The sequence below is a fragment of the Sapajus apella genome, unplaced genomic scaffold (genome assembly GCF_009761245.1).
Source record: "Sapajus apella isolate SASKATOON/1434 unplaced genomic scaffold, GSC_monkey_1.0 scaffold149, whole genome shotgun sequence".
Lineage (NCBI taxonomy): Eukaryota > Metazoa > Chordata > Mammalia > Primates > Cebidae > Sapajus > Sapajus apella.
The window spans coordinates 114,464-130,933 of NW_022437089.1; the positions used below are offsets into that span (position 1 = coordinate 114,464).

The 16,470-nt window shown below is 56.0% G+C and overlaps 1 protein-coding gene across 2 annotated transcripts; it reads left to right on the forward strand.

Annotated features, from left to right (window-relative positions):
• The first annotated feature begins 2,713 nt into the window (after positions 1-2,713).
• On the forward strand, positions 2,714-13,217 carry ZFP92 (ZFP92 zinc finger protein). 2 transcript variants are annotated; one of them, XM_032265163.1, is made up of 6 exons: positions 2,714-3,322; positions 5,117-5,357; positions 9,617-9,667; positions 9,973-10,099; positions 11,475-11,579; positions 11,883-13,217. In XM_032265163.1, exons 3-6 carry the CDS (start codon positions 9,635-9,637, stop codon positions 12,872-12,874), a joined length of 1,257 nt encoding a protein of 418 aa, XP_032121054.1. In that variant the 5' UTR covers positions 2,714-3,322; positions 5,117-5,357; positions 9,617-9,634; the 3' UTR covers positions 12,875-13,217. The 2 variants fall into 2 exon arrangements, with proteins under 2 accessions (XP_032121054.1, XP_032121055.1); XM_032265164.1 differs by lacking the exon at positions 2,714-3,322 and having other exon boundaries at positions 4,129-5,357.
• Positions 13,218-16,470: the final 3,253 nt, after the last annotated feature.

Sequence of the window (16,470 nt, forward strand, 5' to 3'; positions counted from 1 at the left end):
TGAGGCTGGCAGCACATTCTCAAGGCTCTGCACGCAGCCCCAGACCACCTCCCTCCAAGGGCATGCCCGCAGAACAGTCAGCCACAGCCTGACTGACCCCTGGGAGAGTGCCGCCCTGACCCCTGCCCCGCTGTGAAGGTGGCTTTCCCCCACTTGTGTGCTCACTTCCCACAGACAGCTTGGCTTCACCCTGGACCTCCCTGTTGGGCCCCTGGGCACCTGTCAAAGCTTGGGGGAACTGCTGCCAACCTGCCCCCAGGAGGGGGCTGCCTGTGGCTTGGTAGGTGCTCACAGTACAGAGTGCAGCACCACAGCTGTGGGACAGTGCCCACTCCCCTGTGCCCCGCCCGGCTACCTTGCCTGCCTATCCTGGGCCAGCCTGGGCCAAGGGGGGAATGGAAGACCGGAGCTGGGGAGCAGCCAGACTGGGAAAGGGCTAGGGGTGGCGGGGAACCATGGAGGAGAGGGGACCTCCCAACTCCCAAACCCACACCTTCCTCCCAGGTTGGGAATCCAGGTTTGCTGCCTGAGAGGCTCCATCCCTGCTGAAGTCAGAGGGGGATGCCTCTCTCAGGAGGCCCCAGGCCTCCCAATCACAGTAAGAGGAGGCAGAGGGAGGAGACAGGGCCGTGAGAGGACCTCTGGCGGGGCGGCAGGCGGGTGTGTGCCCTGTCATCCTCTCTAGTTTGGGTGTGTGTTTGAAATTCTTTACAGTAAAAAACCGAAAACATGCTAGAAGGGAGATTGATCTCCCGACGGAATCGGGGGCTTGTCAAGGTCCCCTTCACCTGCTCTAGGTGTGAGGCTCTGACCGCGGTGCCCCGCCACCACCAACGTGTCATCCCACACGCTGCAGACAATGGCGCACACGGCAGCCCCTGCGCCCCCATTTCTAGGCTGGTGTGGAACCCGCAGCCCAGGGCACACAGCCCCTCCTCCTGCAGTGGAAGTGGGGCACACTCCCAGGGGTCCCCGGCCCGAGGCACGCACTCTCCAGCCTCCGTGCAGGTTGGCTGCTCACGCTTTCCATGTGGGCAGATGCCTGCAGGGATGGCTCGTGGGCATGTGGGCAGATGCCTTTCCGCTCACGCTGGAAACGACCCAAGGACAATGGGGGCTGCCTTCCCACGGTCGCCGCAGCCCCCACCAGGTTACTGGATGAGGTAGGTGCAAAGGTCCCCCCGCCCCTCGCCTCCACGGCCCAGGAGGACTCGGGGCTAGGCCCATTCCCTCGCGCGTCGGAGTGGCCTGGGCTGTCTCGGCGTGACCACAAACGGCGTGGCTTCAACCAACGGGAGTTGATTCTCCCAGTTGTGGAGGCCGGGGTCCCACACCGAGCGCTTCCTCCGGGGGCTCTGGGGCAGGATCCTTCCGCCTCTTCCAGCTTCTGGGGACCTCGTACGTTCCCCGCCTCCGCCTCCACATGGCCTTCTCCGTGTCTCTCTCTCCTGTCTCTTCTAAGGGAGCCGTCCGTGGGACCCCCTGGATGATCTAGGTTGCCCTTATCTCCACATCCTCAATGTAACGACATCTGCAGATACCCTTTTTTCGCATATAAGGCCGTGCTCACAGGGCCCGGGCGTTAAGAAGCGGATGTATCTTTCAGGGGTCACCAACCAGTCACCCCACAGCGTCTCAACAGCCCAGGCCCCAGCCTGCCCAGCCAGAGCCCCGGTGAAGGGACAAGCTTGGGCACCAGGACCCACAGCCGAGGGCCACCAGGCGCCTCCCTGCCTCTGCTCCGGGAAAGGGGCACCGAAGCTGTGTCTGCACTGGGCCCCCTGGGGGCCCTGCTTCCTGCAGCGGGAGCTTCCCTGAGCAGCGCCCCGCCCTTCCTCTAGGTCCAGGATGGACGGCTTTCCTCCTGGGAGCACAGGCCTGCCGAGGGCTCCTTGCTGCGAGCCAAGTGCTCCTGGCCAGGGCCCTGGGTCTCGGAAGAAAAGAAACCCCTGAGCTCTGGTTTCTCAGCGGCCAAGGGGGCGCCTGCCTCGTGCCCAGCTCCCAGCGGCCAGGCCTGGGACACCCGGTGTGACTGATTTTTCCGTTGCTTTTCTTTTACGGTCTTTTTCATATGCTTCACTACTTGTCAAGGATCTCACAATTGTCAACAGAGAAATATCCAAGCAGCCTTGGATTTCAATCCCAGCTCTGCCACGTGGAGCATGACCCATTGGAAAATGACAAACTACAGGCGGATCCCCTCCGGGAACCTGAGGGAAAGCCAGATGCACCCAGCAGGCCTTGCCTTCTTGCACTTCCGTGACCTCCTCTTTCTCCTCCTCCGGTCTCCACACCACCCTTCCCAAGTCACCTTTCACCTCTCCCCCACTTTCTGATCCTTGCAATCCTGAGTCACCGGAGATGCTCCCTTACGGGTGACCATGGCTGGGCCACTTGGTGAGAGCTGCCCCGCAGAGGTCCTGTGGACCCCAGCGTGATGAGTAGCTGAATGAATGGACGTAATACCCAGGGGTCTAGCCCATGGGAGGTGTTCTGCCAACGTGGATCCCTCCCCTGTCCCCTTCGGGGACATCGGTGTGCTGACTATTTCGACCCCAGCCTTCGGAGCAGCCCAGACAAAAAGCGGAAGTGCCCTGGGGCGCGTAGGGAGCGAGGCCAAACGCCCCTGTGGGGCGGGCGCGAGGCGGGCCGCCTCCCGGCGCGCCGCGCATGCTCCGTGCCCCCCCTCCGCGCCCCGTTCCCACGCCGCCGCCGCCGCCCCGGCCCCGCCCGCTCCCGTCCCGCTCGTCGGCGCACCGGACGGACAGACTGCCCTCAGGACGTGCCTCGCGAACGGTACCCAGAGGCGAGGTCGACACCCGGCCGGGAGTCCCCCGATCCCCCCGGGCCAGTCTCCTGGGGACACCGCCTCGGAGGGCTTCTCGGAGGTGGCGGCGGCCTCGGCCTCGGCCTCGGTGCTGCAGAGGGCGGGAAGGGAGGTCGACTCCCTCGGCTACCCGCTGAGCCCAGGTAGAAGGGCTAGGCTGAGCCGCCGCTGAGCCCAGATAGAAGGGCCTAGCTGAGCCGCGGGTAAGGGGGTAAAGAGGTAAGGGGCCCGTCTGGGCAGGGTGCAGGTGGGGAGGGGGACGAACGAGCAGCGGCTACGGCGAAAGACAGGGACAGGGACGCCCTGGGAGGCGGGCTAGCGCTGAGTGGCGGGATCAGCCCTCGGAGCCGCCCCCTACCAGGGGCGTTAGGGGAGAGCAGCCTTCCAGGGCTGGGCGCTGGGAGCCTCCGCCAGTGTTTGTCAATTTCTGTCCTGATTGGTTTCCAGCCACCGGTCCCGGGGCTGGCTAAAGAGCATCCCGTAGCTCATCGCCTGGTGAGTTTGGATTTTGCACCTCTGGGTTTGAGAGTGCCAGGCAGATTGGCATTGTGAGGTTGTGGCACTGCTGCCCAGCCACCGGCCCTGAGGGTCCCCAGATGGGGTCAGGATGCCCAAAATTGTGCTCCAGAGGGTATCAGGTGTGTGCTGGTGCCTCGTGGTGGCGCAGGGTGTTGACTGGGTGACTGGCATGCCACGGAAAAGCAGAAGCTTAAGCAAGCTTAGGAGGAAGGAAACAGCCAATGGAAGGTGGTGGGCAAGGGTGAGAGAGGAACCCAGCGAGCTGGGCAGAAAGCAGCACCCAGCACTTCCCTGCCAGCCTAGTTGTGACTGGTTCAATCCCACAAGTATCTCCTGAGAACTCTCCAGGGGCCACGCTGCTGCAAGCGTTCAAGATCTGCCAGTGACAGCGGCAGAAAGCCCTGCCCTGGGGTTCTCGTTCTAGTGGCTGAGCGCAGAGGATAAACAGAAACTGTTTTCCATTAGTAATTACCGAGTCTGTTAAAAGGCAGTAAAAGCCAGGAAGAGAGGTCTGGTTGCAAGTTTAGGTGGTGTGGTTACAGTAAGTCTCATTTCAAAGCAACATTTCTATGAAAACTCAAAGGCGGTGAGAGAGCGAGGCTTGTGGTCGTGTTTTGGAAGAGCATTCTAGGCAGAGGGAATCCCCCGTGCAAAGGCCCTGGGGTGAGAGTGGCCTTGCTCTCCGGAGCAAGAGTGTGGCAGCAGTGGAGGGAAGCGCAGAGGTGGCAGGAGGGCTGGGCAAGGTCAGGAAGGGCTGGGTGGGTTTACTCTGAGTGACACAGGCATCCCAGGGATAACTGTGAGCAGAAAAGGACAGGACCCGACCCACCTCTTCGAAGGATCCCTCAGCAAGCAGCCTGGGTGGCCGCCTTTTGGGTGGGTTAGACTCTGCCCCCAGAGGGAAAGGCCTGCCAGCTGCAAGGAAGTTCCTCAGAGGAGCTTACCAGGCTAGGCTGCATGCAGGGCCCCGGTCAGCCCACGCAGCACCCAGGCTGAGCCTTGGCTCTAGTTTCTACAGTTTCCCTCCCCGGCCGTTCTGCCAGGTGGGCAGCAGGTGACTAGGGCCTCAGGCCAGGGAAAGCTGGTGGGGCTGAGAGAAGCAAGATCCCCCAGGACAGAAGAAACCCAACCACAGTGGCGATGCCTGTCCCTTGCTGTGAACGAAAAAGCCCAAATTGCTGCTCCCCACGAATGGGACTGCTGGATGCGTCTCTCAATGTTGTTTGTGTGGGTTCTTTTTTCTTTTTCTGGGAATATCTCCCCATCTAGTGGTCGCCTTAAGGCATCCTGCTGCTGCCGGCTCTCCCCTTGGTTGGCCAGGCTTCCTTGTAGGCAGTGGCCCTGCTGTCACCCCTTTCCTGGCCCTCCCCGTGTGGACCACCCTGCATACTTAGTTCCACCCATAGGCTAAGATCCGCAAGGCCCCTCGCAGAAGCGGAGCAGCCCTGGAGGGGCTGCTAGTGGCACCAGTCACCCAGGTTGATGGGCTCCCTGGCTTCTTACCTGAGGCGCCAAGGTCTAGTGGAACCCTTGCCTGCGAGCCCAATGCCGTGCCTCAGGGAAGCCTGGCTTCAGAGCACAACTTTATCCTTCCACTTGGCCTCTGCTCTGCTGGTCCCCAAAGCTCTTGCCGGTCCAGCTGGAAGAAGCTGCTCTCTAGTTCTGCCAGGCACCTTCCAGGTTCTCCTGTCCTCAGATGCACGGAGCGGTGCTCAACTGGAGATTACTTGAGTTCTATGGGCACAAAGTTTGTTGTGTCTTTCTTTCCAGGAGTTGAAATTGGAGATGATTTTCGAGAACCTGGCCCTCAAGGATAGGCACTGCTCTGGGTGACAGCTCGGTGTGGCCAGCACCTCCGCTGAGTCTTCCGATGCTGCACTTGAGTGTGGGTCTCCGTCTCTGGGTGGACTCCAGCTGATGGGGTGTTCACTCGGGGGTCACCACTCAACAGTGCTCTGCTCCCTTGGGGCTCAGACCTGCATCAGCACATCTTGGGGTGGAAGGACTAGAGATAACTCCTCCCCCTTTCAACTTGCCCAAAATGGGTAGTGAATGAAATTTCAGTACTGTTATGGTAGGGGAAAAAATGAGCTTATGCTGCTTTCCAAAACAATCATTTCATACTAGTCTGAAAGCCCTGGCAAATTATCAGTAACACCTCCTCACTCACCTTTAGTTTTGCAGGGCTCCCAGTCACTGACAGTGTGTGCTAATGAAGTCAGGTGAGGCCTGCGGACATCAGGTGATTACCTTACAGGATCACTTCTTTTCCCCTCCTTTTTGATTGAAGTGAGACTCACACAACATAAAACTTAATTTTTTTGAGACAGAATCTCGCTCTGTCACCCAGGCTGCAGTGCAGTGGCGCAATGACGGCTTGCTGCCGCTTCGACCTTCCCAGCTCAAGCCATCGTCCTGCCTCAGCCTCCCAAGTATCTGGGACTACAGACACATGCCCCCATGCCCAGCTAATTTTTTGTATTTTTGTAGAGATGGGGTCTCACTATGTTGGCCAGGCTGGTCTCGAACTCCTGACCTCAAGTAGTCCACCCACCTTGGCCTCCCGAAGTGCCGGGATTACAGGTGTGAGCCACCACAGCCAGCGAAATTAACTATTTTAAAGAGAACAATTCACAGGTCATTTAGTATAGTCACCATGTTGTGCAGTCACCACCTCTGTTTAGTTACAGAACATTCTCATCACTCCATAAGGAAACCTCCAGACCCATTAGCAGTCCCTCCCCATCCCCTCAGCCCCTGGCACCCACCAATCTGCCTTCTGACACAATGGATTGGCCTGTTCTGGACAGACATGTTTTATGAGAGTTAAAGGTTCTTTGGATGGCAGGACCCTGGGATAGATGAAAGGCACAGCTTTTTGTTCTGTATCGCTCTGAACAAGAGAAGACTGCCCGGCAGGGCCACACGGGGGTTAGACCCGGCAGGGACAGGGAAACAGCACCTGGGGTGAGGGGCCAGTAGAGGCGGGTGGCTTGGTTTCTCGGGCTTCCTGTGGATTGATTGAGTTGCATAAGGTTTCAGGCTCCAGAGCATAGGGGCTGTCCCCAGTTGTCTGGTGCCTGGCCCCAGAGTGTGGGGGCTCAATGAGGCAGGGGCAGTTGGGGTGTGTGTTTGGTGACCCCAGAGAAAGGGACCTTGTAAGAAAAGTGGTGGGAGTGGGGACCTATCAAACTGCCCTCGAAGGGCAGAGAGATGAGAGATTTTAGCCGCTGTTTCAAAACGAGGTCAAGACAGCTCTTGGGAAATGTGATGTTACATCACAAAATGGAATCAGACAATATGTGGCCTTTCAAGTCTGTGTCTGGCTTCTCTCACTGAACAGTGTCCTCGGGGTTCATCCACATGGTAGCACGTGGCAGAATTTCCTTTCTTTCTATGGCCAAATACTATTCCGTTGTATACATAGATTTACGGCGTTGGTCCACCCATCTATCGATGGACATTTGGGCTGCTTCCACCTTTGGCTGTATGATTAACGCTGTTGTGAACGCAGGTGTGCAAGGGTTTGTGTGAACCACTTGTCTGCAATTCTTTGGGGGTATAATTCCAGAAGTGGAATTGCCAAATCATACGGTACCTATGTTTAACTTATTGACAAGCCACCAGTCTGTTTTCCATAGTTCTATTTTCTTTTCTTTTTAATTTTGTGCACAGACAAAAAAGAGGGACTGGTCTGAGGACACACAGGTCACCCACTGTGCAGGTTTGGCAGTGATCACCATCTTGCCTTATTTGCATCAGCTTTTCTCTCTTTCTCGTTCTGAAAGGTTTTAAACTAACTTGCATGCCATTTCCTCCCCCAAAGGCTGCAATGTGCATTTATTTAAATGGGGACATTTTCTTTCATGACCCAGTGCCACTATCCATCCAACACCTGAGCAGTAATGATCCCCTCCTGTCTTCTGAGGGCCACCCCATAGTCACCCCCTCACATAATCCCCAATCCCTTTGACAACTCTCATTTATGCCAGCATCTCATCAACGACCCCTCTTGCACTTGGGTGTTGGGCCCCTTAAATCTCTTTTCATCTAGAACAGTCTCTACGCCCAGTCTCCTTTTCCCCTCATGACACGGATTTGCAGAGGACACTGGACCGGCTCTATGGAACGGCCCACTTCCTGGGTCGGGCAGGTTGCTTTCTTGTGGTGTCATCTGTTCCTGAGGGCCTCAGGACACTGGACATTGAGTGCCAAGGCTGCATTCAAATCCAGTCATATGGCTTTGGTAGGATACCTTCCTACTGCATCCTGGCAGCAGGACTGTCCCCTCCCCTGTGTCCCACTGCTAGGTTAGATTACTCTCATGCAGCCAGCAAATAATCACATATGTGATATCCCTTTCTCCCTCAGTCTTTAACCTAATGGTTCTAGCACCCATTCCACCCTCAGGGATTCAGAACATGAGCTTATGTATTGTGGACCAATGTTGGCTGGCAGGTCATCATAGATGATAAGGGACTTTGGGGCAAGTTAAATGCTAGGCAAATACTATGGCTGTCTTTCTCTATGCTCCCTCTCCCTCTCTCCTGCGGCCTTGTTGTTGCCACAGACAAACCGTAGTCACCTATTGGAACATCAATAAAAGCTTGGAGACCAACAAAATGGAAGTCCCAGGCAGAGAAGCAGAGAAAGCAGGCAGTGGCCGGTGTGCTGAGAAAGGAGCAGCCTTTGACCTGCCTGTGCTAGACAGCCTGTGTTGCTGGGAAATTCATAAAGAGAAAATGTTTCTTTAGTTCAGGATTTTGCTGGCTAGAAAGTTCAAGACTGGGGACCTGCATCTAATGAGAGCCTCAAGCTGCTTCCACTCAGGGTGGGAGTCCAAGGGGAGCTGGTGGCCAGAGGGGACACAAGATGGGGGGAAAGGCCTTTTAACAACCAGCTCTCACAGAGCAAGGACTCACTCACTCCTCAGGGAGAGCATTAATCTGTTCGTGAGGGACTCACCCCCGTGACCCAAACACCTCCCATGAGGCCCCACCTCCAACATTGGGGACCAAATTGCAACGCCACGTTTGGAGGCTCAGATACCCAAACCACAGCGCTGGCTGTCTTCTAGCACTGAGAACTGATGTGGAGAAGAAGTCCTGAGGCCAAGGTGCATTTTGTCCACTTGGTCAATTTCATGTTCCCCACTCTTAGCCTGAAACTAGCTTCCTGCTGTCCCCCCAGGGTCCCACATGGTGTCATCCTCTGCACCTGTTCCCTAATTTTCAGCACCACAAATGCCAAGCTCATGACCATTCGAGGGCCAAGGTGTGCCATTGGCTGCTCTCTTTGCCGCTTGCAGCCTCTAGCTCTCTGCCTGAATGTCACCCCTTCAGAGAGCACCCCTGCTACTGTAGGTCTCCTTGATTCTGAACTACCCTCACCTCTCTTCTCTTCCTTGAGAGCAAGTCCTCATGTCGCAAGGGGAGGTTGTACATGTGTATTTGGAGTTTCCTTAAGAATCCTGACCTGAGGGAAGGGGATTTGCAGTGGAGCTTCCAGGAACGGCTGGAAAGCTGGGGTCAGGGGGTGCTGGCCACATGGGGAGAGAGCTAAGAAAACAGCAAAAGAAGAAAAGAAAGGAAAGAAGAAATGGGCTCCCTTGACAGCCCTAGCTCATGGCCCACTGCACAGGGGAGGAAGCATGGCAGCTCAGTTGCAGAAAGTGTCCTGGGTTTGAATTGTGTCCCCCAAAAAGACATATTGAAGTCTCAACTCCTGGTATCTGTGACTGTGACCTCATTTGGAAAGAGAGCTTTGCAGCTGTGATCAAGGTAAGATGGAGTCATCGCTGTAGGAGCAGGTGGGCCCTAATCCAGTGACTGGTGTCAGACCAGGGACTAGTGACTGGCATCCTCAGCAGACCAGGGACATGTGAACGCAGACACAGACACAGAGAGGGTGGCCGCACAAAGACAGAGGCAGAGAAGGATTGCTGGCAGCCATCAGAAGTCGGAAGAGGCAAGGAAGGGGTTTGACAGAGTGGGGGCCCGCCGGCACCTGGATCTCAGATTTCTGGCCTCCAGAACTGGGGGAGAAAAATGCATGTTGCTTGAAGGCCCCAATTTGTAGTACTTGCTATGGAAGCCATACAGACGGTCTGATGGTCAGGGGCCCTTGGTGAAGCTGCAGGAGTGAGAACACCACAGGTGGGCACTGCGCTGCTTATTTCACAAGAAAAACTAAGCAGGGTGTTGAAGCGGGTCGCAGGTTGGCTGCTCCAGGCTGACCTGAGCTCACAGGGGCTCTTTGCATTTCCCTCAGCTCCTCCATGCCCTGGAGATGGCAGCCATTCTCCTGACCACGAGACCCAAGGTGAGTGGGGGACCTCTCCCTGGCCTCTCCCCCCGCCAGCCCCCATGTGCTACCTCCTCAGGCCCAGACCTCTCCAGCTGGGCTGAGCTTAGGCTGCCCTTACCATTGTTCTCCTTTCCTGAGGTCCACAATCTGGGCTTCCTGCCTCTGTTGGCTGTGCCTCCTGTTTTTCTGTCTTACAACTCATGCAGCTCCAAGCCTTTCCACCCTCCAGGGCTCCCCCCACCTCACATTTTATTTCTGTAGCTCTTCCAGGGGCCCAGGGGGTTGAAGTCCCCTGTGGCCACAAGAATGGCTTGTTTTAGGTGCCAGTATCTTTTGAGGACGTGTCTGTGTACTTCACAAAGACAGAATGGAAGCTTCTGGACCTCAGACAAAGGGTCCTCTACAAGCGGGTGATGCTGGAAAACTATAGCCATTTGGTGTCACTGGGTAAGTGACCCCCCATGACATACACGCACTCAGTCCACCTACTCTGTCTCTGGGCTAAATTTGTTTCTGACTGTCCTGTTCGTTGGTTGCAACGAGCCCAAGAATACCACTAATCCATTGCAGGCCAGCTCTGCCATCTCAGTAGGATAGTTTTTAGCTAAGTGGCCTGGACCCATAAATGTTTTAGGTAAATGCATTGGCCTGTGAGTTTCAGTGTCAGACTTATCTTGTGTATAAAATCATGAATCGACTAAATGTCTTTCTATTAAAAAGAGATGCAAATTATACTGGAATATTTATGTGAACTATTTTAGACTTAATTCATTTCTATGATGGCTGCATTTTGCATCTGTTCCACTTTATAAAATTTAGCAACATCTTTTGCTTCCATCAACCAGGGAGGTCCCACGTAAGGACAAATTGTACACTTGGATTTCAAGCCTTGAGAAGTCTTGGAAGGAGCTGGGGCAGCTTGGAGCAGGCTGCTCTCCCCCTTCCCTGACCGTGCACCCCCACTGCCAGAAGGGGCAACAACTTTGCCAATTAAAGGACAAACGCAGGATTCACAGGCTAGATAGATGAGGGCCAGAGCACTCAGGAGCTTTCAGGTGAGGCGCAGAACCTCTGAGGGTGCCAGTGACTTGCCCCGCCTCACACAGCTGATGAAAAATGCATGTGTGAGACAGAGCGGGACCCAGCCTCTGGCATTTCCCCCAGTGCACCCAGCAAGGTTGGCTGCTGCAGCTTAGCTTGGACACTCCACTTTCCAGTGGAGATGGAAACACTCCATTTCCCCTCGCTGCCAGAGGGGAAATCCAGAGGGGCTTCAATATTGTACCCTACTGCCTTCGGGGTTGTGGGGGTCTGACTCCACAGATTTTGCCTTTGTAATCTACCCCATACAGGGGAAGCAGCTTCATCCCCTGCTTCCTTCTGACCCTCACCAGGCAGACCTGGGGTTCCAGGGAGGTGTCTGGGATCCTCAGTGGAGTTTGATGATGAAACAGGGCACTTCAGCTTTTGGGCCACATGGCTGTCGGCCTCCCAACACTCCCTGCTTCTGTCCCTCAGGGTCCCCACACACATGTCCAAGTTCTCATGAGTTTCTCAGCCTCCCTGCAGGCCAGGTGACAAACACAGTTGTCCTCATGGCCCAAATTGCCAGACACAAGCTCTCCACGCCCACCTGGCCCTGGACTCACAGGAGCCCTTGCCTTCATAGAGGGACTCTGCCCTTTCTCTGGACCTTCCCGGTGGTGCTTTTTAGAGAGTTCTTTATTCTCTGTTACATGAAGATATTGAGAATGACCTGAGTTCAGGAGCGGCCATGTCCTTAGCCATAGTGGTCCTGACCCGCTTTGTATTCCCTGCCCAGGGTTTTCCTTCTCCAAGCCTCACCTGATCTCCCAATTGGAGCGAGGGGAAGGACCCTGGGTAGCAGACATCCCCAGAACCTGGGCCACCAAAGGATTGCTCATAGGTGAGTGAGAGGTGCTCAACCGGCTCCCCATCTGGGGAAAAGAAATAGCAGTGGCAAAGAGGTGGGGGGCGCTGCCATTTTGGATGGAAACTTCTCTTTGGAGGCAGACATCAGTCTCCAGGTGTCACAGCAGCCCGGCTGTCTGCAGCCCATTCTCCCACCCCTTCATCTCTCCCGTCTGCCTGTGTGATCACTTTCTGCTCTGTGGTCACCTTGTTCCGTCCCACTGCGTCCTCACCTCCTGCTCGTTCATCTCTCCGCCTTGGCATGAGGGTGACACTGCCTGGTGCTCTGCCTTTCCAGGTGACAGGACACACAGCACGACATCAACTTCAACGCAGAAGCATTCTGGACGACAGCTCCCTGGGGCCGATCCACAAGGTGGCAAGGAGGGGCAGGCAGCAAGGTCGTCTTCTCTGCAGAGAGGTGCCCAAGGGTTGAGACCGAGCTCAGCCACAGGGTCGCAAGGCCACAAAGGTGCAGAGAAGCGGTACCTGTGCCAGCAGTGCGGGAAGGCCTTCAGCCGCAGCTCCAACCTCATCAAGCACCTCATCATCCACAGTGGCGAGAAGCCCTACGCGTGCCCCGAGTGCGGCAAGCTCTTCCGCCGCAGCTTCGCGCTCCTGGAGCACCAGCGCATCCACAGCGGCGAGAAGCCCTACGCCTGCCCCGAGTGCAGCAAGACCTTCACGCGCAGCTCCAACCTCATCAAGCACCAGGTCATCCACAGCGGCGAGTGGCCCTTCTCCTGCGGCGATTGCGGCAAACTGTTCCGCCGCAGCTTCGCACTCCTGGAGCACGAGCGCGTGCACAGCGGCGAGCGGCCCTACGCGTGCCCCGAGTGCGGCAAGGCCTTCAGCCGCAGCTCCAACCTCATCGAGCACCAGCGCACCCACCGCGGCGAGAAGCCCTACTCCTGCGGCCAGTGCGCCAAGGCCTTCAAGGGCGTCTCGCAGCTCATCCACCACCAGCGCAGCCACAGCGGCGAGCGGCCCTTCGAGTGCGGCGAGTGCGGCAAGGCCTTCCGCGGCCGCTCGGGCCTCAGCCAGCACCGGCGCGTGCACAGCGGGGAGAAGCCCTATGAGTGCAGTGACTGCGGCAAGGCCTTCGGCCGGCGCGCCAACCTCTTCAAGCACCAGGCAGTGCACGGCGCCAGGCGCCCAGCGAAGGCAAAAGCAGAGGCGGCGCGGCGGCGAGCGGGCTCCAGGAGCGCCAGTCCTGGGAGAGCAGTAGCGGCCAGTAGCCCCCCCAGGGTGAGCGCGGCTTCCAAGCCTTCCAGGCCCAGCCGCCGCTGACTCCCCGCCAGCGCACCCAGGGCGCGGCAGGCCGCCGTGGGGGGCCTTCCAGGGGACGTAGAGACTCAGCCCCCTTCAGGCGGGAAGAGCGCTCTCCCAGGGCCGCGACAGCAGCCACAGCCCTGACCTCTTTGGCCATCAGAAAACCCCAGGCAGAGCCTCACCCTGAGGCTGAGAAACGCGGGAGGAACTCAGAACAGAGGAACGCACCCTTCCCCCGGGGCCGCCTGCACTGGCTCCTCCGCCGAGGACAGTGCGGACCGCCGACAGAGGCCCTCTACTCCCTCCAGACTCCTGAGCCTTGCAACTCAGGCACAGAGGCGGCACCTGGGGCACTCGTCCCCGAGCCACAGGCACTATGGTGTGTGCACAGGCGTGCGTGGAGGGGATGCTCAAGCCGTCTCTCGGATTTGCATCAGCATCGCCTGCTGCGGGTAAGGACAAGGCCGCGTGAGGCCAGTGAAGCCAGCCAGCCGGGGCACACTGGCTTTGGGTTAAGGGGAGTGGTCCATTTCCTTCCTGGGGGTCGTTCCCCTCGCCCTAAAAGTTGTTAGTGTTCCCAGGTAGAAGATACTGAAAGCACTTTAATCCTTTAAGAGCTTATATTGTGGGTGGGGGAGACTCTAAAGTTGGCACAGAAGCAAGAGGCTCCCTGAATGTGGGCACAGATGGAGGACTGTGCCGGAAAACTCATACCTTGTCTGGGTGCCCCCAGCTGCTTCTGGGAGTAGGAGCAGTGCCTAGGCCCCGTCATCCCTGAGCACCGTGACTCTAGGAATGGCTGGCCCAGGACCCGCAGAAAGGATAAGACCCGGGGACTCTCAGCATCCCCTCTCTGGGAGAGGAGCCCTTCCCTTCTGGTCACTCACATTTGGACATTTGCAGCTAGCCACCCTGCTGGCTTCGGTTTCCCCCCCTGCCCACCCACTGCCTTCTGCCCCCCAGACCCCACCAGCAAAGGCCACCCTGGCCTCTCTGTCCCTTGTTCCCTGCCGTGCCCCACCACCAGTGCCTAAATCTTCACACTTACCTGTTCCTCCCCATCAGGCAGCCTCTCTTTTGGCTGGTGATGATTAGGAGAAAAGCCAGATGGGTTAGGAATTTGCACTTAGGCAACAGAGCAAGCCCAGGAACGGATCTTTGATTGAATGTCTTTTGGGTGACATTTTGTAGAATATTGGACGTTCTGTTGCTTTGAATGTTTTTTGTATTCAGGGGTAATGTACATTGAAAATAGAGATTTTGCCATATCAGAGTGTCAGGGAATCACTCCCTAAATAAGAGTCCCCCCAACCCTCTGAGAAGGAAGACCTCAGGCAGGAGAAAGGGGGCCCCGATGAGTATGGTGGCAAGCCTGGCCCCTCTTCTCCCTACAACAATGCAGTCCGCCCTTCTTCCCCTTAGCCCTGCAGAGACAGGGCAGACCCTTCAAATGTCACTTTACTGAAAGCCAAGGGGAATTCTCAAGGAAAAGACTCAGGGCTGGCAGACGTAGCTGCTGGCAGACCTTGTCCTAGCCCCCCAGCCCTGTCCCCAAATCTGGGCCCAGGAACTCTGCCCCTTGGTGCTCTCAGCCCAGTGTCCTGGTCATCGGCCACCCCCTTCCAGCCCTGTCCCCTCCCAGGGAAGAGGGGATTTGTCATCTACAAGGACCAAGGGCAGGCGGTTGGTAGGTGCGGTGGAGGGTGCTGTTCAGAGACAGCTGCCTCCAATCAGGAGAGTGCGGGAAGACCTGAAAACACAGGATTCCCTCAGAGAATGCTGCTTGGAGTGCAACTCCAGAAATATTACACACACACACACACACACACACACGTCAGCGCACAAGCACATATGTTTTATATATATATAAATATATGAATTCTTTGGTGCAAACTTCTAGAGTTCTTATAAGCTGCTCTTGTTCCGTTGCCTCCCTCAGTGGGTCCCTATCTCCGTCCTATGATTGTGTTCTTGTCTACGAGCCTGCCTCATAAGCCTGCAAGTGTGTGTCACGCCTGTCGCCATGCCCTCCATGCCAAGCCCAGTGCTGTTAATCAGTAAGCGTGAATGAAATGGGTCTTGTAGTCCTAGCACCTCAGACTCAGGCCTGGGACCATCATCGGCTCCAGCCTTGCCTTGAGGCAATCCGAAGCATCTACAACTTTGGGTTTTCCGGAAAAAGAAGTATTAGGAATGGTGTATTTGAAGTCCCTGGTGACGCCATTGGGAAGTCTGGGTTTTTCTGACATGCAGTCTTTGCAAGGGCTGGCATGGGTCCAGAAACGCAGTCCTCATGTGGAGCAGGTGCCCATTGTTCATTCAACTGAACCAGAAAAGAAACATATCCATGCAGTCTGATGCCCATTTCCGTCACTCTAGGAAGTAAATGATTCCATTCCTACAAGCCAGACAGTAGCTACTTTCACTAAAGGAGAGTTGACTCCTTAGTAACATGTCATGCCATTGGTTCTGATGCATAAGCGAACTCTATTTTTAAAGGAAGTTCCTTTTTCTTGCCTTGAGACCTACGCCCAAGACTGACTAGACACAGGCAGGACAAGGTACATGAGTTGTCGGCACAAAGTGGAGTTGCCAAGAGAGAGGCTGGGCAGACTGCCCGGAAAAGCTCCAGGGTCCCCAGTGCTTTCTTAGATAAATGGCATTTAAAATAGTGTAGCCTTTTGTCACTGCTTGGTCTAATTTAGCTCCTCTTAATGGCATTCTCACTGCAAAGTCATCATTGCTATCATTTTCTTTGGGTGTGGCAATTAGGTATGCCTCGTGAACTGAACAGGTATCCCATGGAATCAAAGTCAGAATGTCCGAAAAGGACATTTGTGTTTTTCCTTCAAAGGTGCCTTTAAGTTGGGCTCCCTCCCTCTTGCTGTGTGGGGAACTCGGAGGGTAGTCTACGCCTACTTTGTGATGGACACAGCTAAAATGTAAAAGCTTAAGCTATGGGGAAAGTGGGGAAAGCCTCCACCCCACCACCCAAGAATTTTCTTGGATAACAACCTGGGACCCCTTTGCCTTTGGGCTTCTGCCCTTTGAAACTGTGAACACTTCAAGAGCCACGTAAATGCTCTGGCAGTGTCTCCCTATAACTAGTAACTTGTCTTGGATGGATTCATTGTGAAATGGAATTGTTCCCATTTATTCTGGTTGCAAATAAGGAAGGTCTATGAGCATTGGCCTGGAAATGAGCCCTCTAGTGCAGAGTGGCTATTCTGAGGGTTTAAACTATATGGATTAGGTTCAAGGTTACAGGAAAGGCTGTAAGGCTGGGATTGTGGGAAATGGCCAGAGCTGGTGCTTGGGTGTTCTTCAGGGGGTCCTTGTGAAAGTGAGACAGAAAGGCCTTGTGGGATCACAGGCAGCCACCGGAGGCCGCTCAGACACCGTGACTCTGAGACCAGAGGGAAGGGAGGCTGCACCTGGTCCCATGTGTTCCCCAGCAAAGTGCCATATCAGTCTCCTGAGAACACAGACGTGTTTTTTTCCAGTCCTTCCTGTTCCCAGACTTCAGGCAACACGGCAGCTCCCACACTTGCCAGACAGGAAGTGGAGGCAGAGGGACTTCCTACAAGGGAAAGGAAGTGCTTGGGTTAGGACAG

Bases quoted from the DNA above. Each gene is read 5' to 3' on its own strand.
- ZFP92 (XM_032265163.1), top strand. From the start codon at position 9,635: ATGGCAGCCATTCTCCTGACCACGAGACCCAAG. The intron at 9,668-9,972 runs GTGAGTGGGGGA...GGCTTGTTTTAG, and splicing joins TCCTGACCACGAGACCCAAG to GTGCCAGTATCTTTTGAGGA. The intron at 10,100-11,474 runs GTAAGTGACCCC...TTCCCTGCCCAG, and splicing joins TAGCCATTTGGTGTCACTGG to GGTTTTCCTTCTCCAAGCCT.